The following is a 17,299-nucleotide window of genomic DNA, read 5'->3' as shown; positions in this document are numbered from 1 at the left end:
CCCAAGCAACACCCTGGAACTTAGGTCGCAGTCGACGCTCGTGAAGACAAGGATTCAGAGGCATACCAATAGCTCACCAACTTCTATGGTTAAGGCGTTTAAGAAGGTCTCAAAGGGGGCAGCAATAATCGCGCACAAGCTAGTGTTGACGCAACAGGAAATCGCTGAGCTTCGAGCTGCAAATGAGGCCGCCACGCGACGTAAATCGCATAAAAGAAAGCGAGTCAAAGCAAAAGGGACCCTAACGGTTGAGGATGGCCTGCAACTAACAACTCTAAAGGAGTTCGGGGCGCGTAGTGATGGGAAGAAGGCAAAGAAGCGAGTGCGCGCTGATGGGGGTGAATCGACGCAAAGGCGCTGCGGACGGTGCAATAGGACTGGACATAACGCGCGAACGGGTAAGCAAGACGTAGAAGTAGTCTCTAAATGATATCCTAGGCCGCACTGCACTATACAGCGCCAAAGTGGGTTGTTTTGGGCCATAATAGGGTTGGTTTTGATGGGGACTTGGCAAAAGTGACCGACGCACTCGTGTGACCGACACACCTGTGAGGTACGTTATCCTTATATAGATATAGTATTATTTAGTTAAGTATTAGTAGTTATAAAGTATTTTTAGTGTCTAATAAGTGTTATATTCAAACGGGCCTTCCTAATACGCTAGGTGAATATACTAGCATTAGTCTTAACAGGGTCGTGATTCTAGTAGGTATAGTCTGTTCTATGATTCTGACGGTCTCATAACACTTTATCATTTCTCTCTCTTCCTTCCGTATTGCCGTTTCAACTTTGTTGGCGATGTGCTCATCCACTGGGGTTGGTGGATTGCGTTGTGAACAGCAGTGTTCTCGGGCAACACGACAGCAAGTCACATACTACCTTCGCAACCCAAACTCCAAGTTTGCGGAGAGGTGCTTATGACGGCAAGGTATCGCAAATACAAAGAACTCGATCAAAACTCTTGTATCGATCTCAACAAAATCGCTGAAGGAAATAGCTAGCCTTGAACAGCGCTTAGATCGCACTTGTGATGGAGCGTGCTCTACGCGTCTATGATGGTTATCTGGCTCATATCTTGGTCAATGACGCATGGGTCGTACGTAGGGATGCGCTATATTGATTTGGTTCGCTGCGAATATGATGTGAGACATTGATACATCGGGACAGACTACCAGATATCGATCGTGAAGACGCTTTGCAAACCCTACTATATAGAGGACGGTAACACGAACGGTAGAAAGATCAAGGTTAGATTCCGCGAGACTACGCTGTCCATGGCGGAGATCAGCGTCAGCGGTGGTGATCGCAGAGGTATCAACGTAGCTTGGCGTCGTTGTAGTGTGGAGGGAGGGCGGTTATGCTTTCTGGGTGGCGGTGCGGTGCTATCGCAGTTTTGATGAGCTTGATCGCTCGCAAAAGTTGTAGGCCCCCCAAGACGGAGGCTGGTGTTCGCATTTGCCCTGTGGCCAGCCAGCCAGGCTCGCTGCAAAAATACCCACGATGCCCCATTGGGAGCGCCCCACTGTATCATTGTCTACGTCTCCTTGCGCTGTCCAAGCTGCGACTGTAGGGAACCGAACTCCAGTGATCGGCAAGACCGTCGTGAAACGAAGCGCCTGAACTGCCGTCGCCTTGTATGTATTCGTCCAGATCAGTTCCTTTCCGTAATAGGCACATCGTGGATGGTTGTCGAGTCACGTTGTGTCATGCCGCGTCGTGCGCTGGTGTAAGCATGAGAAGTTGAAAGAAGATAGGGCCCAGTTCCTTAGGCTGAGGTTAGTTAGCACCGTGCGCTGTCTTTTCGGAGACCTTATGACTGACCATGTACACCCAAGCCGCAAACTCATAGTACCTCATTGGGTATCTTTATGATGCTGTGGCCATCTAAGATGGACGAACAGAGAAGGCGCCGCTAAATATGGCGAGATCATGGCGCAGCGAACCTTCCATCCGATCGATTGCTAGAGCAGATTTACTCTGCAAGTATGATAGCTGAAGCCCTGCACGACAACAGGGGGAAAATAGACTTGCAAACTGTACATGCAAAGGTGAATACATACGCCAAAAAAAAAGGAATCAGGAAACGGAGGCAATGGAGAAAGAGGGGGGCATGAGAGCTCTTCAGATAGAAACGGAGAAGAAAATGCTTCACCAGAAGGAGCTGCTGCTGCAGCAGAGATCACGGGGCGGCAGCGGATCGATGTTCCCGTGGCAGCAGGCCAAGCACTCCTCGAATCTATTGCCACAGTATTCGCTCCTGGTATGTTGGATGTTGCAACAGGAATCGAGAGTATGGTCACATACGATGAGCGTGCTAGATACACAGAGTGCCATGTGACTGTCAATGAGACAGATATCGAAAGCGATGAAGATCAGCTGCAAATGAAACTGTAGAATTCGAGCAGTCAAGATGGAGTATCTGGACGTGGGACTTCGTTGTGAACTTGTGAGCCATTGCTTCCACGACGACATCGTTAACTTCCTGGTAAACATTGTGTTCAACCTGCCACCCACTGAACCGTGTGGTCGCCAGTAAGCGGTAACAGCCCTTGCCTCGAAAGAGAATAGAGAACCTAACCCAATAATTCTTATACCCTTCACCAAGTCCTCCGGAGACGCACTGGACTGGGTCTACGGCTTCGCCTATTGACCTGAGTAGCGTAGGGTAAGTAGATGCCTGCTCTAAAAGCACTGGATACTAACGGCAGAGAAGCAAATCGCAGCTTACTGTTGAGTACTGCCATCGGATCGCGGAGCGATCGTCGGAGACATGCACGTTTTAGTGCACGCCGGCGACACGACAAAGCTACCGAAAGACCGCCGACTAAGTCGAGGCTCCCGGCTTGAGCGACTCACACGCAGATGCGTTTAAGCTCGTTTGTAAACGACTTTACAGCGAGAGAAAGAGCAATCAACTGCTGGTTCTTGCAGTGCCGACAGCGCTAATATTCTCGTGCTATTGTTGGAATAGTTCTTGAGGAGTTTACGGGCGGTATCCTGTAACGATGCGTGGCTCATACCGAGAACGCTACTCCGGAAACGGAACAGTCCTATCTGGTGAAGCCACACAATCAAAGCCGCAAATGCTAGACATCGCCTTCTAGCGTTCGCATTACTGTAATGCTTTACACCTCCTGAGAATACGAGAGTACTGCTGAATATTTAGCGATGTTCAGCAGTAATCGGATCGCGAGGGTCGAAGACAAGTGCGCAATCTTAGCGATCCGATTGGTCGTTCTCGACACACAGGGTGTTTCGTCGCATAGGGATAGACGTCACAGAATACTCCTTCGGGCAGTGCCGGCCGGATCTGGGCGGCTTCCCTTTGGTCTTGGCTGAAGAGATCCTCTTAGCCTTTTCTCAGGTCTGAGAGGGCTCTGCAAGATCCTTGTGTGAGGATTTCGCAGAGCTAATAGTATCGAGCGAGAGTGCTCAGCGTACTGATAATAGCGGATTCTGCAAGCAGACTCGTATTACAGTCCGCTCAAGCTACCTCCTTGTAACTGTCATACTACGGTCTTGGCGTTGCATCAACCTCCGTATTGCACCCGTTCGTAGTCGCCGAAGCCATATTATTCTCACAGTATTGATTAGTTGAACGTGCTGGTGACAAGACGCAGGCAAGCATATAAACGAAGCTAACAACCTTCCCTAACTCTAGAGAAGAACATATTATCTTCTTCCTCTGTTAAACGTAACATTAAGAATGAAGATTGCAATTTTTATCTCAACACTACTAGGCTTCGCGGTTGCTAGCCCATTATTGTCCTCCCAGGATAGCGCACTTAAATTCGAAAAGCGCCAATCTGGTACCATTCACGATGATTGCGGAGATTCACCAGCCTTCTGCGGAGCTGTAAGTGCCCGTTAATTCTGTTAGCTCTTTTTAGTTCTTATTATACGCTGTTAGATCTTATAGCTAACATGTTTTGTACAGGATGTTCAAGTGTATCGCAACCTAAGATGTCCTAGTCTTGTTGTTTGTCCAAACGTAAGTACACTTTTCTTTAGAGGTTACACGAATAGCGTAAACTATCTTATAGAATGCCTAGATAACTAACGTGAATCTAAATTTAGGGGGGGCGGCGCTTTCTGTTTCTAGTCACAAGCTAAGTTAGTCAAGATATGCTTGTCTGTTAGGAGGGGCTCGATCTTTGTGTTTAGATAACTACCACCAAAGCCATACAATCAGACCGTTCCCCAAACAACAAACCAATAAACGTTGCTATACAAACCAGGCCCCGGTCCCGAGATATCTGTGGCCAGGTCAAAGCACCGATACCCGACAACGAAACGAGAAAGTGAAAGTGATGACGGAGATTATCAAGTTTCAGAGCGACTGGAAAAGTGGTTTGCATTGACCAGCAAATCTTCCTGGGCATGTTGATGACTTCGAGTTCGGTCCATGCTGGCTGGATATGCTCCTTCGTTCAATATTTGTTTTCTTCTCATAATCCAGGCAAAGAGGAACCGCACGTGGTTTTCATCTTCACTTTGAGACGCATATAGTAATATGGCCCCATAGCTTTGGTACAATGGTCCGTGAAGCGACCATCATAGCGCAAGCGTCGATATCGACGTCGAACAACGCTTTCGATTACTTTCTACGAATACTAAAATACCACAAAAACGTGATAGACGGCTGTCGCTTCAGCTCCGCCGTATGCGGCATTTTTCTAGTTCACAATATTGAAGAAGGTGTCAAGAATAATGTCGAAGGCGTCCAAGCCGCAGAAGCAACCACAGGACACAGTATGTATTTCAATACTCATTCAATGTTGCCTCCAACTACGGATGAGCTTGTGTATCAGTCCGAAAGCTTGGGCTGGGAAGTCACACCTCTTGCAGCCACCATCCAGAATTGCTGCATTGCTAAAGAGATACTTCACCAGTTGGAATCACCTCAGCCACCGCCAACGTATCCGTAGATCTCGCCGCCCAAAGCGATATTCCTTCTTGTTGCACTTCATGGGACTGCTCTGCGCCTAAGCGGCGAGGCCTCGCTTCATGGGGCTACTCCAGATGCTACGGATGCGGGAAGGCGAGGAGAGATATGCGCGATTCGCGCCCAGAAGCATCAGGTCCTCTTCGGATTCGTCCTGCGCCTTAACACATTTCAGTTCTCTCTCTCAGGATGCTAGGACTGAGTCTTGCAACTCACGTCCTTGTGCTGATCGAGAGTGACCGCCTCAACCCCCTCTTCTTCGCTACCTTGCAGCTCCTCTTCGATCTCCGTGCGCCCCTTATTATCTTCATTATCGGCCTCCTCTTCGCTGCTCCAGCCGTTTTCTGTCTCTTGTATCAGTTGTAACGCAGTCGAGATGGGCATGCAAGCCATATCAGCCCTTGAAGTTGGCTTCATTATAGTCTCTAGACCAGGCACAGCCTCGAGCTCCATGTAGAATGCCCAAACCACCGCAGGCTTGGTATCGGAGAGGTGGTAAATGAAGTCAGGCCTGACGCCATACGCCGTCGCGAATCTATCTAGTCCGCCATCTTCTACCCAATCCTTGTAGGCTTGTAGCTCTCGAATTCGAAGCAAAACTGGTACGGGGACTCCTAGTCGCTGGTATGTTGCGGGATCTTCAGGGTCATACGAAGGCCGAGGCGGCTGTTGCGAAGATGTCATGTTGGAGGCTGTGGGCAGTGTACGTATCGGTGTGTGGGTGTGCGCGTGCGCGTGCGTGTTTGTCTTTGTATGTGGGTGTTCTTGTGTGATACAGTGTCATATATGGCAGGGTTACAGGTAGATCCATGGAGGTAGGAGCACTCACTTGGTTTAGGTTGAGACTTTCCTTCCCGATGTCGAACCGTGGTTCTCTTTCCGGAAGATTCTCAACCCGAACCATAAATTCAGAGCTATCTCAGCGAACCATATCTTCGACGTCTTGGCTTGAAGGAGCTATGCCTACCACCTGGTATGTAAGAGTGTATATATGCTCGGTTCGCTGCATCTAGAATCTCTCGATCTTTCTACACTCTCAACATGCATCTGTTTAAAGAGCAGATAAGCAAAGCGATTTTTATACGAAAAGTCCTTTCGCGGTATGAAACTGTTGCGCATCCGGCTTTCTGGTATCTGTCTCTATCTGTATACTAAAATGCTGTACTATCCTTATTCGAAGCATATTCATACTTCGTCGAACTTGGGGCTCGGCCATTCACGAAGAACCTTACCATCGTCGATTATCATTTCAGCAAGAGACAATCTTGGGTTTCCCCAGAGGCTTAATGCCTGCGCGAAGATCTCCATGACCTCCGCGAAGAGGCGCTCTCTTACATCTCCCGAAGGAGAACGAAGCGACATCATATGTCCGGAGACCACTTTATAACACATCTCTTTGTCTTCCAAACTACCGCCATCGAAGGAAACGTACCGAATTGAGACAGTTTTGTCTGGAGCGGGCTCTTGGAGCCTGAAAGCTCGATGCAATCAAGAGAACATAGTTGCAGAACCAAACTGGCCTTGGCTTTCCATGATTGGTTTTCGGTGCAGAATGAGGATATACCGTCCCTTACGATACAGTTGATCGAGGCAAAGCCTCATCGCCTCTTCATGTGATGCGACTTCGATGGGATTCATCTCTTTCCAAGAGACTTTGCCCGCGGCATTGTTCCAATCCCCTCTTGTCTCTTCAGCCTCTAGCTGAAACGCTTCTCCTCGGCCAGAATCGATGACTACGGCGGAATTGTTTGCGATATTGATCTTGGTAGCATTTCGATGCTTCCCTTTGTATTCGTTGTAGCTGCCGCCGATATGTGATGACTGGTTCGCTGCTATTGCGTACGCAGTGCATAGTCCCGTGCCTCCATTCCAAAGGCACTCAGGTAATGGATCGTCCCAGTCCGGCTTTTTGTCACCGAAGAGCTCTCCACTAGTCTTACCTAGCTGTTTTGATGCCGTCTCCCATCGAGCATCCAGATTGGCTTTCTCGAGAAGTCGATCACATCGCCGCATGTACTCCGCCCGTGCGCCTGAGGTTACGGGGAAGTTCGTGTTGAGGATGTATTTGAGGCTCATCAGATTAGTGTAGTTGGATGCTCCCCAGATTTTTATGGACGCGTGTTTTGCTGCACCGAGGTCGTTCATGGTGGCGAAGTTTGCAGTTTACTAGAGGATTGCACGTTGTTATAGCGGATACGATGCGAAAGTGGCTGTTTTTTTTTGGCGCTGGTCAATCCGTCGGTGGTTGACAAAGAGCAGGTTTACGATACCTGCACAGTAAACAAATACACCGGGTTTCTTCAAAGCTGCAACTACCCACGTTGTACATGCCTAAAGCTACACGTTGTGCATGCCTACAAGCTTACGATTCCACGTTAGACCTCATGTCGACTGATTGACGCCTTCTTGTACCACTTCCAACCGCTTTCCTCAACATCCACTTTCGCGAAGCACTCTCCTCCCAACGGCACATCCAGTTGCACGCAACCTTTCCTAGCATCCTAGAGTTGACTATCGCAACAATAACCTATCTGTAGCTCGTTGCAGCAGCAGCCTACCTAAATAACTCTTAACAAAATTAGGGAGTTCTTCTACATCTTAAGATAGAAGCAACTATAATTAAGAAAATAACTACTACTTCTAAGAAACCTAACAAACGCCAAGTAGTCCCTAACTCTGCTAGTAGTCAAATAGTAGTCCTTTATACTAAAGAGTAGAGAATATATAGCTATAAACACTGGTCCTCTACCTCTACATACGTAGTTAGCGGCGTAAGAACAAAGCTTCCTAGTAGCCTAGTATAGTAGATTGATATCAAATTACACTTCCAGCCCACTGAGGTACCTTCTAGTAGTGAGACGGTTCTTAGACTTATGCGTACTGCAAATGTCCGTTAGAAAACTAGCTGAAAATAGCACGCATTACTGTCGCAAAAGCTATTTGTTAGACTAGATAGCGGGTGAGTCTAACGCTGCTAGCACTGCTATGCTAATGACTTGTGGCGCAAACGTTAAACGCTACAATCATGACCAAATGCAGCCTCTGCACGATAGCACTAACATGGGCATGCGAACGGACAGCGCACTCCTTTATATTCAAAGCCATTCCTACCTCTGTTGAATGCTGCAGTACATGTTGAGCGGCAGATATTCGCCACCTCGTGGTTCAGATGCACATGATCAACGGGCATGTCCTTGCTAATCAGATGCCTCGACTCGCGACTGGATGGAAGATATCCTTGAGAACTGTTCGTTGGCCCAGATGATACATTGTTGACTTGAACATAGTAATGACCAGTTGGAACAGGCGAGGGGAGCTAATCTATCGCAGAGCCGCTACCGCTTAGGTATCAGGGGGAGGCAAAGTGGGTAGACGAGGCTATGGGAAAGTGATGGCGGGCAAGATCATATCCTGGATTCAGACTTTAGAAACGACAGGGTTCGTAGAATCCTCGGTATCCGGCCTCACTGCACTGACATTTGGGCTCTGAGAGAGGATTGTGCACTTGGACCTGACGAGGGCCTCTATTTGGTACCGTGGGGATCGATGTGGGCGCATTATTCATGAAGCGTCAGATGTGGGCATACGGAGCAGCATTTTGTCTTGAAGAGTCTTCCAGACACCGAGGGCAAAAGAAAGAAAGTGAGGGACGGATCGTAGTAGAGATCTGGTAGGGTCGATAGCCATTGAGGCCGCCATACCATCATATAGGTCAGGAGTCAGCACGTAGAGCCCAGTCATACAATAAAGAGTGTCTCGAAGTATAGAGAATACTCTCGAGAATCTTAGTCCGTGTACAAGTCTGACCTTAATTGCGAGGATCGTCCCAGTCGTGCGGGTCGTATCAGTCGTGTCAATCGCGTTAATTGCACCCGTCTCTCACGTCTGTTGCCTTCCTTGCCGTTCGTGTATGCTCGTCTTGGTCTCACCGCATGCATGTCGGCTCATCCAATCATGTGGACTTTTCCGCTGCCAAGGTATTAGCATCCATGTTTGTTGTGTAAAATGTGCAGGCTCAGCAAGTACCCTTTGAGAGGTATTTTAAACATCTATCGTTGTGAGAATGAAAGTGCTAGGTTGCGCGGTTCCAGATGCTCATAGAATAACAAGTCGTAAGGCGTTACATAATTGTTGGAAGGTTACCTCGCCCTCTACTTGAACATGAGCACGGTCGACGGGTCCAGTTAGCCGGAGACGAGCATCCCGAAGCTCTGGTTGCACTTTGCTTCTGAAGGGTGACAGCCGCCGCGACGCTCGTCAAGCACAACCATAACTCTAATATCTGAAGTCTTCTCTCTCAGGTTCTGTCCTGAGCAGCCAGTTCGCGCGCAGCTTCTTTAGTGGTGCGACACTGAGCGACGGGCGCGCTGGGGTGACGATATCTTGTGTGCTTTGGCCGTACCGCGAAGGTGCAATAGCGACATGCAACATCCTGACCGAGCTTTGGTAATCCAAAATATGCGCAAGGCATCTATGGTTTCAAGATGTGGCAACCAGGAAGGTATCGGGCGCGGTACCTGACTTGGGCGACCGTGGTGCGCCGTGTCTAGAGACTTGAGCGCAGCTACTACAACTTATATCAACCATGTGTGAAGGCTTATTGGAAGTTTCCGGGTACGCTGCTAGTTGTACTGACTTTCACTAAGTCGTCACTCGATTGTACAACGCAGTACTACAAGCCCTGAGACCAGCGCGTTGTGGCGAGCCCAGGAACGTTGAGAAAGCAGGTATACCACAGCAAGAAACATGAAGGGCGTCCGCTGTATATTGTAAGAACAACGAATGTGCTCTCGGCCTTCTGTCAATGTCGACATGTACGGACGTGCGTGTCGTTTGCCGTCGTCGCAGGACATACCTCGTACAACGGACCGACTCAAGCCAATCAGCAGCCTAGGATACTTTGGGACCTCCCGGTGGCATCGCATCCATTGGCCGGATATACTCGTGTTGTCAAACACATAGGTCCAGTCAAAGGTTACCCATGAACGTAGTCGGTGTGTCCACTACAGCATCCAATTAGAGCACAAGACCAGAAGTGGCTAAAGGGCTTGAGACGGACGAGCTGCGAGCTCGGCTTTCGGTCTACGGTTGTACGATGTCGCAAAGGGTACTGTACGTGTCGAAGCGCCCATGGGATAATGCGACGTCTCCATGTAGTGTCGATATGTACCAGCATGGAGTATAAGGCCAGTGACCCGTCTGCCGGCGCAAGGCAAAGCATTCCGAGCAGACCATGCTTGTACAACTCAGAAGGCGCCATGTTCCTGGATCTGGTCTATCCGCTTGAAAGTTCGGGGCTTCAGTTATCGATCTTGAGTTGGGGCGGATGTTCTATGCTGTCGAAGGGAACTGCGGGCTTTTTATGCTCAGGAGTCCAACCAGGTCTTCGCCTACGAGCAATGGCGCAATGACCGATACGGCCCTTCTCGAATGGGAGAGCAACGTAGGGCATGTTCGCACGCTTCGGCGCATCTCGGTGTACAATCAGCTATGTTCTTGCCCCTGCCTAATGCGACTCGGCCAAGCCTTGGCGTTCCTTTCACACCTTCCACAAAGACGTGCTGCACCGCAAAGTATATGCCCTACTCATCGCATCATGCTTCACTAAATGCTGCAATTGATAAAGCACGATCCTTTATCTGATGTTAAGATAATCGCTCCATCCTTCGTATGGCGACGTTCCTAACGCGGTAAGATACCCGGCGTATCTTGTGGACTCTAGGAGATTACCGTCTTGCCTAGGCTGTCTCCGATTGCATCCGCCGGCAACGTGTTGCTCCAACCCTTTAATCATCGTGATCACTCAGCGATTGTTTAGCAAACGGGGCTATATTTTATGAGTGTATGGCTTGGTCCTTGAGGTATTGTGCTGACATATTAGATGGCGTCTTGGAAACCTCTCATCACATCTCTTCGATCGTGGATAGCCTGTCGAACAGTGATGAGAGGGACTAATTGAAAGCGTTGCTGCCGCATCTAGACGTTTTCATCATACATTCATAGAATACTTCGTAACGTACTGTATACGCGCTTCAAGTTCCTATTTATCTCCCGACGCGCTGTAATAAACCCCGGGCTCAACTCCCTGTTGCGACGACCGATGAACAGACAGGGCCTCCGCACAATCTTACAATAATGGATGAAAAATGCACGAGGCGCCTTCTGTTGATCTTTTGCGATCAGACATTGCGCGGACGGTCGTTTTGTGAAGGCGGTAGGAAGCTCGGCGGGGCACGACGCATGATGCTCTCATTACCCATGTACATTCTGCTTCAGATATGAAACAAGTTTTTTCCAGATTGCGCACATCTGAATAGCAGCTCGCTACTTTTAGAACTATATGTCGTCGTAGGGGATGTCAAAAGCCATGTTAATTGCGTGCTTTGATGCTGTGCAGGAGAAGGATGACACTTTATGAGGCTCTGTGTGAGTAAACGCGCGAAATCGGCCGGACTGATCACTAATCAACCTGAGGCTGTAGGGCTACTATAAAAGCTGTTGTAACTGGATTATCTAGTAGAATAATGTTTAGACCCATGCGGTGAGTTCCGCTACTAGAGTCTACGTAGCAAGAAGGGGTACTGACGCGTCAGACGAAGCAAGGATCAAGCTTTAAGTGTAACACGGGATAGCAGAGGCTGAACGAGGGGGACGATTATGGCCTCAACATTTGCTTTTCTCGTAATCGCCTTGGCCTCCAAACCTGCTCATAAGCTGCGCCCCGCGCGTTAGCAGAGGGGCAAGAATTATTCTCACGACCTCCCCACCTAGTGTAGTAATACAGAGCTTTCCCCCACTATTCTCTTGTAGTGTAAAGCAAATACTATTGCCTATAACTACCCCTCACAGTATTACGTTTAGTTGATCGTGCTATTCCTAGAACAGCTTCACATCCTATCCTAGGGCGCTAATGACATTCAGCCCTCCATGTAGTTAGGGTATTATTTTAGTTAGTGCTCAGATATCCAGATTCCGGCGTAATTTTAGGTACGTAGGCTCTATAGCGTTACATTTAGAAGCCGGTGTCGTTAGGTTCCCGCAGGCCGATGTGTCACGATGTTCCATCACCACAGGATTCCAGCCACAGACTAGTGAGCCACCAGGAACCCTTCGGGGCACCGTCGGATCACACCAGCCACAATCACGTGACGTAGGTATATATCATCCCTCTGAGAGGCTTGATAGCTCCTCAAGGATTCGTCTCAATACAAGCCTATACCGATATCTCAGTGCCTGCCTAACTACTCCTCACAATTCGAATCCTTCTCACTCCTTGTCGGACGGACAGTCGTTAAGATATCCTTTTTACTCTATTTTAAACACTTTGCTATAAGTGTTCCTATTAAAGCCGCGAAAAGATGAGCTCTTTACGCAATACACGAGGCAAGCAAGCTGCCCGTCGGGCAACTAACACCTCCCTAGACTAGGACCACAGCGTTGCTAATTAATCTGCGACTAAGCAACAGGCTCAACGCGAAACTACCACGCAAGAGGATGAACTCCTCTAGCGTGAGACACCTAAGGGTGTTTACCGCAACGAGCCTAAGGGCCGTCGCGATAATAGCGAGGACTCCTCTAAGGGGGAAGCCTCTAACCCTAAAAACCCTTTAGGGACCCCTCAGAGCGAAGAAGGGCAGCCCTAGCGCAACCCCTTACTTAACTACAAGAAGGCGCGCAGCACCTTACCTATTAGATCGCATTAATTAGCAGCAGGGGATCTATCCCTCTACCGCACCTAGTTAGCAATAGAGCTTCGTACTACGCATATGCACTACGATAATGCTGCAGCGTCTAGTACTACTATACCTTCCTATAATAGGATAGGCAACAACAACAACGGCGCAACCTATAGCTCCACCTATAGGCCGTCGCATACCTAGACACTAGCCGCTAGCACCTAAGATTAGGTAGCCTAAGTAACAAACGCCCTTTAGGAAGCTAAAGACAGAGGCGAACCTAAAGAGCGCCTAGCAAGACTCCGCGAAAGAGTAGCTACTACTAACCTCCTCCTTACGGCTTAGGCAGTCGTTAGAGAGACAACAGGCAAACCTAGTAGCACTACAGATAACGCATCTAAACTACTAAGGGCCCTAAATGCGGCCACTCCTTAGCCTAAACTAGGGGACACTAGCAAGTTAGCTACCCCTTAGCAGGTAGACTAATAGATTAGAGACGTTAAGGGCGTCTTTAAGATAGCTGCCGTTCACGAGGACAGCTATACTAGGACCCTTTAGGCCCTAGGTACTATCTCCTATTCAGTGCACTAAGAACTCCTTATGTAACAGTTTAGGGACGGACTACTAAAGGGATAGGATTGGGTTAAGAACTAGGAGCGCAACCTCGTTTAAGATCCCCTCCTTACAAAGTATAATAACTATACTAAGTTCTTTAACTTCGTCTAGAAGGACACTAATTTAGTAAACACTTTCTTGCTACAGCTTAGTAAGAGGGAGTCTTTGCTCCTACGCAGCTTCTTTAAAACACTAGATAATAAGGATAATAATAAAGCTAAGATTGCCTTTGTCTAGGCTAAGATCCTAGACATTATAAGGCGTAAAATGCAGCGGCACGGCGGGTTTGAGACCATTTACACCTAGGTAGACTTCGAGCGAGCACTGCGCAACGCAGAGACGGCTAATTGTACCGTAATCGCCCCGTCGCTATCCTAGGGTAGCTTTGATAGCTTTAGCAGACGTTAAAGCAAGCGTCTAAATGCCCAAACTAACTAAGGTAGCAAGAGGCAAGATCGTAAGCCTTCCACACAGCCAGGCCGAACCTCCCTAGGCTGCTCCGACAGTAGGCCAAAGGGTAACCGTCCCTTTACCCCCTAATATTCCTCTAACTAAGGGTATAGAGATTGTCGCTGTAACAGCAGTCACGATAGTAGACGCGACACTAATAAGCAAGAGGACCGTTAAGACAGTAAGCAACCTTAACCTTATTAGAAACAGCGCAACTAAGACAACTAGGGCAGATCTAATAAGCCCTAGGACTTAGGAAAAGCTAACCCCTAGTCGCAAATCTCTCCTAATTGCTACTAGGGAAGAACTCTAACGGGAGGCAGCTTCGCATCGCCGTAGATGTAGAGGTACAACTCCCTAACAGCACCGCGGTGCCTCTCTAAGCTCTTTACAACTCTAGAGCTAAGATTAACATTATTAGCCTCTAAGCCGTACAACGCTATAAGATAGAACACTTACTGTTTTATTCCCGCCCGACGGCGGGGTTCCTAGACGACTAGGAACTACAGCTTTAAAAACCGTACAATGTCACTGTTAAGTGCAGCGACGACGAAGGCACTCCTAAAACCGTAGGGCCCTAAAGATTCTGGTCAGCAGACTTCAAGGGGTACGACATAGTTTTAGGGTACCTATAGCTGCGCGATGCCAATCTACAGATCTGTTTCTTAAAGGGGACGTTCTAATAGTAGCCTGAGGGCGACACAGACTAAATCTAAATTACTAACGCTAGCGACCTGCTACACGACATTGCTAAGGGAGAACGAGCCTACGTGCTACACCCTAGGGGACTATCGTGCTTAACGATCTTAGAATAAGTTAGGAAACTGCTTAAGGACGCTAAAAAGCAACACACGCCTAAAACTCCGACCCCGCAGCTAGGACTAAGCAGTGACAAGATTAGGGATAATAACTAGTACGACCGTTAAGGCATCCTCTAGGTCAAAACCTAGGTAGACAGGACAAAAGCCTACCTTGACAAGTGCATCGCCAACGCACTAGATCTAGCTAGCCTCCCTAAGGAGGCTACCTACTGCCTTGTAGCAGCAGTATTTAACAGAGACCCTTAGCGTGCCGCAGTGCCTCCGCACAAGGGCCGCTCTCTCCCTAATAGGGAGGAGAGTCTACTAGAATCCTACCTAGCAGACAATAAACTAGATCCTAAAGAACTAAAGCACGTCCTGAGCAAGCTACATCACAGATAGCTAGCCTTTAGCAAGCGGCAGACACGCATAGTCTGCCTAAACAGCGAATACGATTACGCGATAAAGATCGAGGAGGGGAAGAAGATCCTAAACCTCCTAATATACAACCTCTCTAGTAGGAAGCTGGAGATACTACGGGAATACCTCGCTGCGGCGCAGGAGAAGGGATAGATTAGACCTAGCAAGTCGCTAGTTAGAGCACCTATCCTCTTCGTCCTAAAGTTAGATAGTACAATGCGATTGTGCGTTAACTATCGTGGCCTTAACAAGGTCACGATTAAGGACTAGTACCCTATCCTGCTTATTAGCGAGATGTTAGACTAGTTGTTAAAAGCTGCTATCTACACTAAGCTAGATCTTCGCGACGCCTATTATAGGCTCTAGATCTAGGAGGGGGATAAATAGAAGACAGCTTTTAAAACCTGATACGGGCATTACGAGTACAACGTAATGCCGTTCGGTCTAGCGAACGCCCTAGCAACGTTCTAGTCCTATGTCTACTAAGCCCTTAGAGGCCTAGTTAACCGTACCTGCGTAGTATACCTAGACGACATCCTCATCTACTCTAGAAATAAGGCAGAACACGACTAGCACGTTAAAGAGGTGCTAGATTAACTGGTCTAATGGGGGTTGTTTTGCAAGGCGAGCAAGTGCGCCTTCTTAACGAAGTCAGTGGAGTTCTTAGGCTTTATTGTTACCCTAGGCGGCGTCGTGATAGACCTAGCGAGAGTGCAGACAATATAAGAATAGCTAGAACTAACAGGATATAAAGACATCTAAGTCTTCCTAGGGTTCTGCAACTTCTACAGACGGTTTATCTATAATTACTCTGCTATTGTCCGCCCGCTAGTAGACCTTATAACACGCGCCTAATTACCGCTAACGCCCTGTACTAATCCTGAAGTAGGAGAAGTTTAGAAGAAAAAGGCGAAGAGTCGCAAAGGGCCAACTAAATAGTACCTCCCTTAGTTATGGCCTAAGGACGCCTAAGAGGCTTTTAGAACACTGCGATAGAAGTTTACGGAGGCCCCTGTACTCTAACACTTCGACCTAACTAAGCTAGTAATAGTGCTAACTAACGCATCTAACTTCGCTATAGCAGCGATCCTCCTCTAACCCACGGACACAGATGTCCCTACAGAGAAGTACTAGAAACTAGTGGCCTTCTAGAGCAAGAAGTTTACCGGCCCGTTACTAAGGTGGCACACCTACGACAAAGAACTATCTGCGATAGTTAAGTTGTTTAAGACGTGGCGGCACTACCTCGAACATGCCCCGTCTACGATCTGGGTACTCTCTAATTACAACAACCTAAGGTACTTTATAACTACGAAGGAACTCTCCCTTAAGCAAGCGCGCTAGGCAGAAGAACTAGCTAGGTTCGATTTTAAAATTGAATATAAACCTAGGGCTAACAACTCTGCGGACGGCCTATTAAGGAGACCTAACTACGCGCAAGGCCTCTAGGTTAGTGAGCAAAAAGCACTGCAAGATGCTATGCTGCTAACCCTCCAGCAAAAGCTTCGAATATAGACTATCTAGATGTCTATAGCTTCTAGTACTACTCTAGAAGTACGGGGCAGCGAACCCCCTAATAGAGGACTAGAGCGGTCCCGTTAACTATCCAGAACACTCGCTCTAGAGCTAGAATTCCCTAACACGTTGTTAGACCCTAGCGATAAGTTGCCCGTCCTACCTCGCACTTAACCTATAGGCAAAGAATGCTAGTGTAAGGAGGAAACCTACGAAGCTAGGGGAGAGAAATTTAATGTAGCCTAAGGCCTCCTCTAAAGCCTTAACAGCAAATACCTCTTGCTAAACAGCCTAGCGCATAAAGCTGCGCAAGGCGATAACGCCTTTGCACTAGAACCCCTAGACCTCCTACTCTAACACATCAGACTAGTTTAGGAACGTAATTAGGCCTATTACGGGAATAAAGCGCTAACGCGTTAAGCAGAGGGCGAGGCGAATAAGACAGCCAATATGTGGGAAGTTAACCCTACTAGCATCTTACGCAGGAACGGGAAAGTGTAGATACCCGAAGACGCAGCACTCCGCGCAAACCTCCTTATAAGGAATTACGATAATCCTATAGGCGGACACTACAGCGTTAACAAGACGGTTACTGTCCTTAAAATAAAGTACTAGTAGCTACATGCGAAGCGCGACGTTAGTAAATATATCTAGCGGTGCGCTGCCTGTTAGCTAAACAAGATCTGCAGGCATAAGCTATAGGGGCAACTTGTCCCTCTACTAGTGCTAGATACTGCATAGCAGCATTACTCCTTAGACTTCGTTACTAACCTGCTAAAGTTACAAGATAATTAAGGAAACACTTTTAATGTAATCCTTGTCTTAGTGGACAGGTTCTTAAAATACGTCCGTTACCTCCCCGTAGCAAAGACGATAAC

General features: G+C 48.1%; 2 protein-coding genes across 2 annotated transcripts; both read right to left on the bottom strand.

The window, feature by feature from the left end:
* Window positions 1–4,985: 4,985 nt before the first annotated feature.
* ALTATR162_LOCUS4426 (uncharacterized protein) lies at window positions 4,986–5,629 on the bottom strand (the record flags this gene model as incomplete). Its single annotated transcript, XM_043312037.1, has 2 exons — window positions 4,986–5,105; window positions 5,162–5,629. 2 exons carry the CDS (start codon window positions 5,627–5,629, stop codon window positions 4,986–4,988), a joined length of 588 nt encoding a protein of 195 aa, XP_043167972.1.
* Window positions 5,630–6,433: 804 nt separating this feature from the next.
* On the bottom strand, window positions 6,434–7,090 carry ALTATR162_LOCUS4425 (uncharacterized protein; the record flags this gene model as incomplete). Its single annotated transcript, XM_043312036.1, has 1 exon — window positions 6,434–7,090. One exon carries the CDS (start codon window positions 7,088–7,090, stop codon window positions 6,434–6,436), a length of 657 nt encoding a protein of 218 aa, XP_043167971.1.
* Window positions 7,091–17,299: the final 10,209 nt, after the last annotated feature.

The sequence above is a fragment of the Alternaria atra genome (assembly GCF_907166805.1).
Source record: "Alternaria atra isolate CS162 genome assembly, contig: 23, whole genome shotgun sequence".
Classification (NCBI taxonomy): Eukaryota; Fungi; Ascomycota; class Dothideomycetes; order Pleosporales; family Pleosporaceae; genus Alternaria; species Alternaria atra.
The sequence above is the reverse complement of the archived record's forward strand: the minus strand, read 5'-3'. Positions and strand labels throughout refer to the sequence as shown.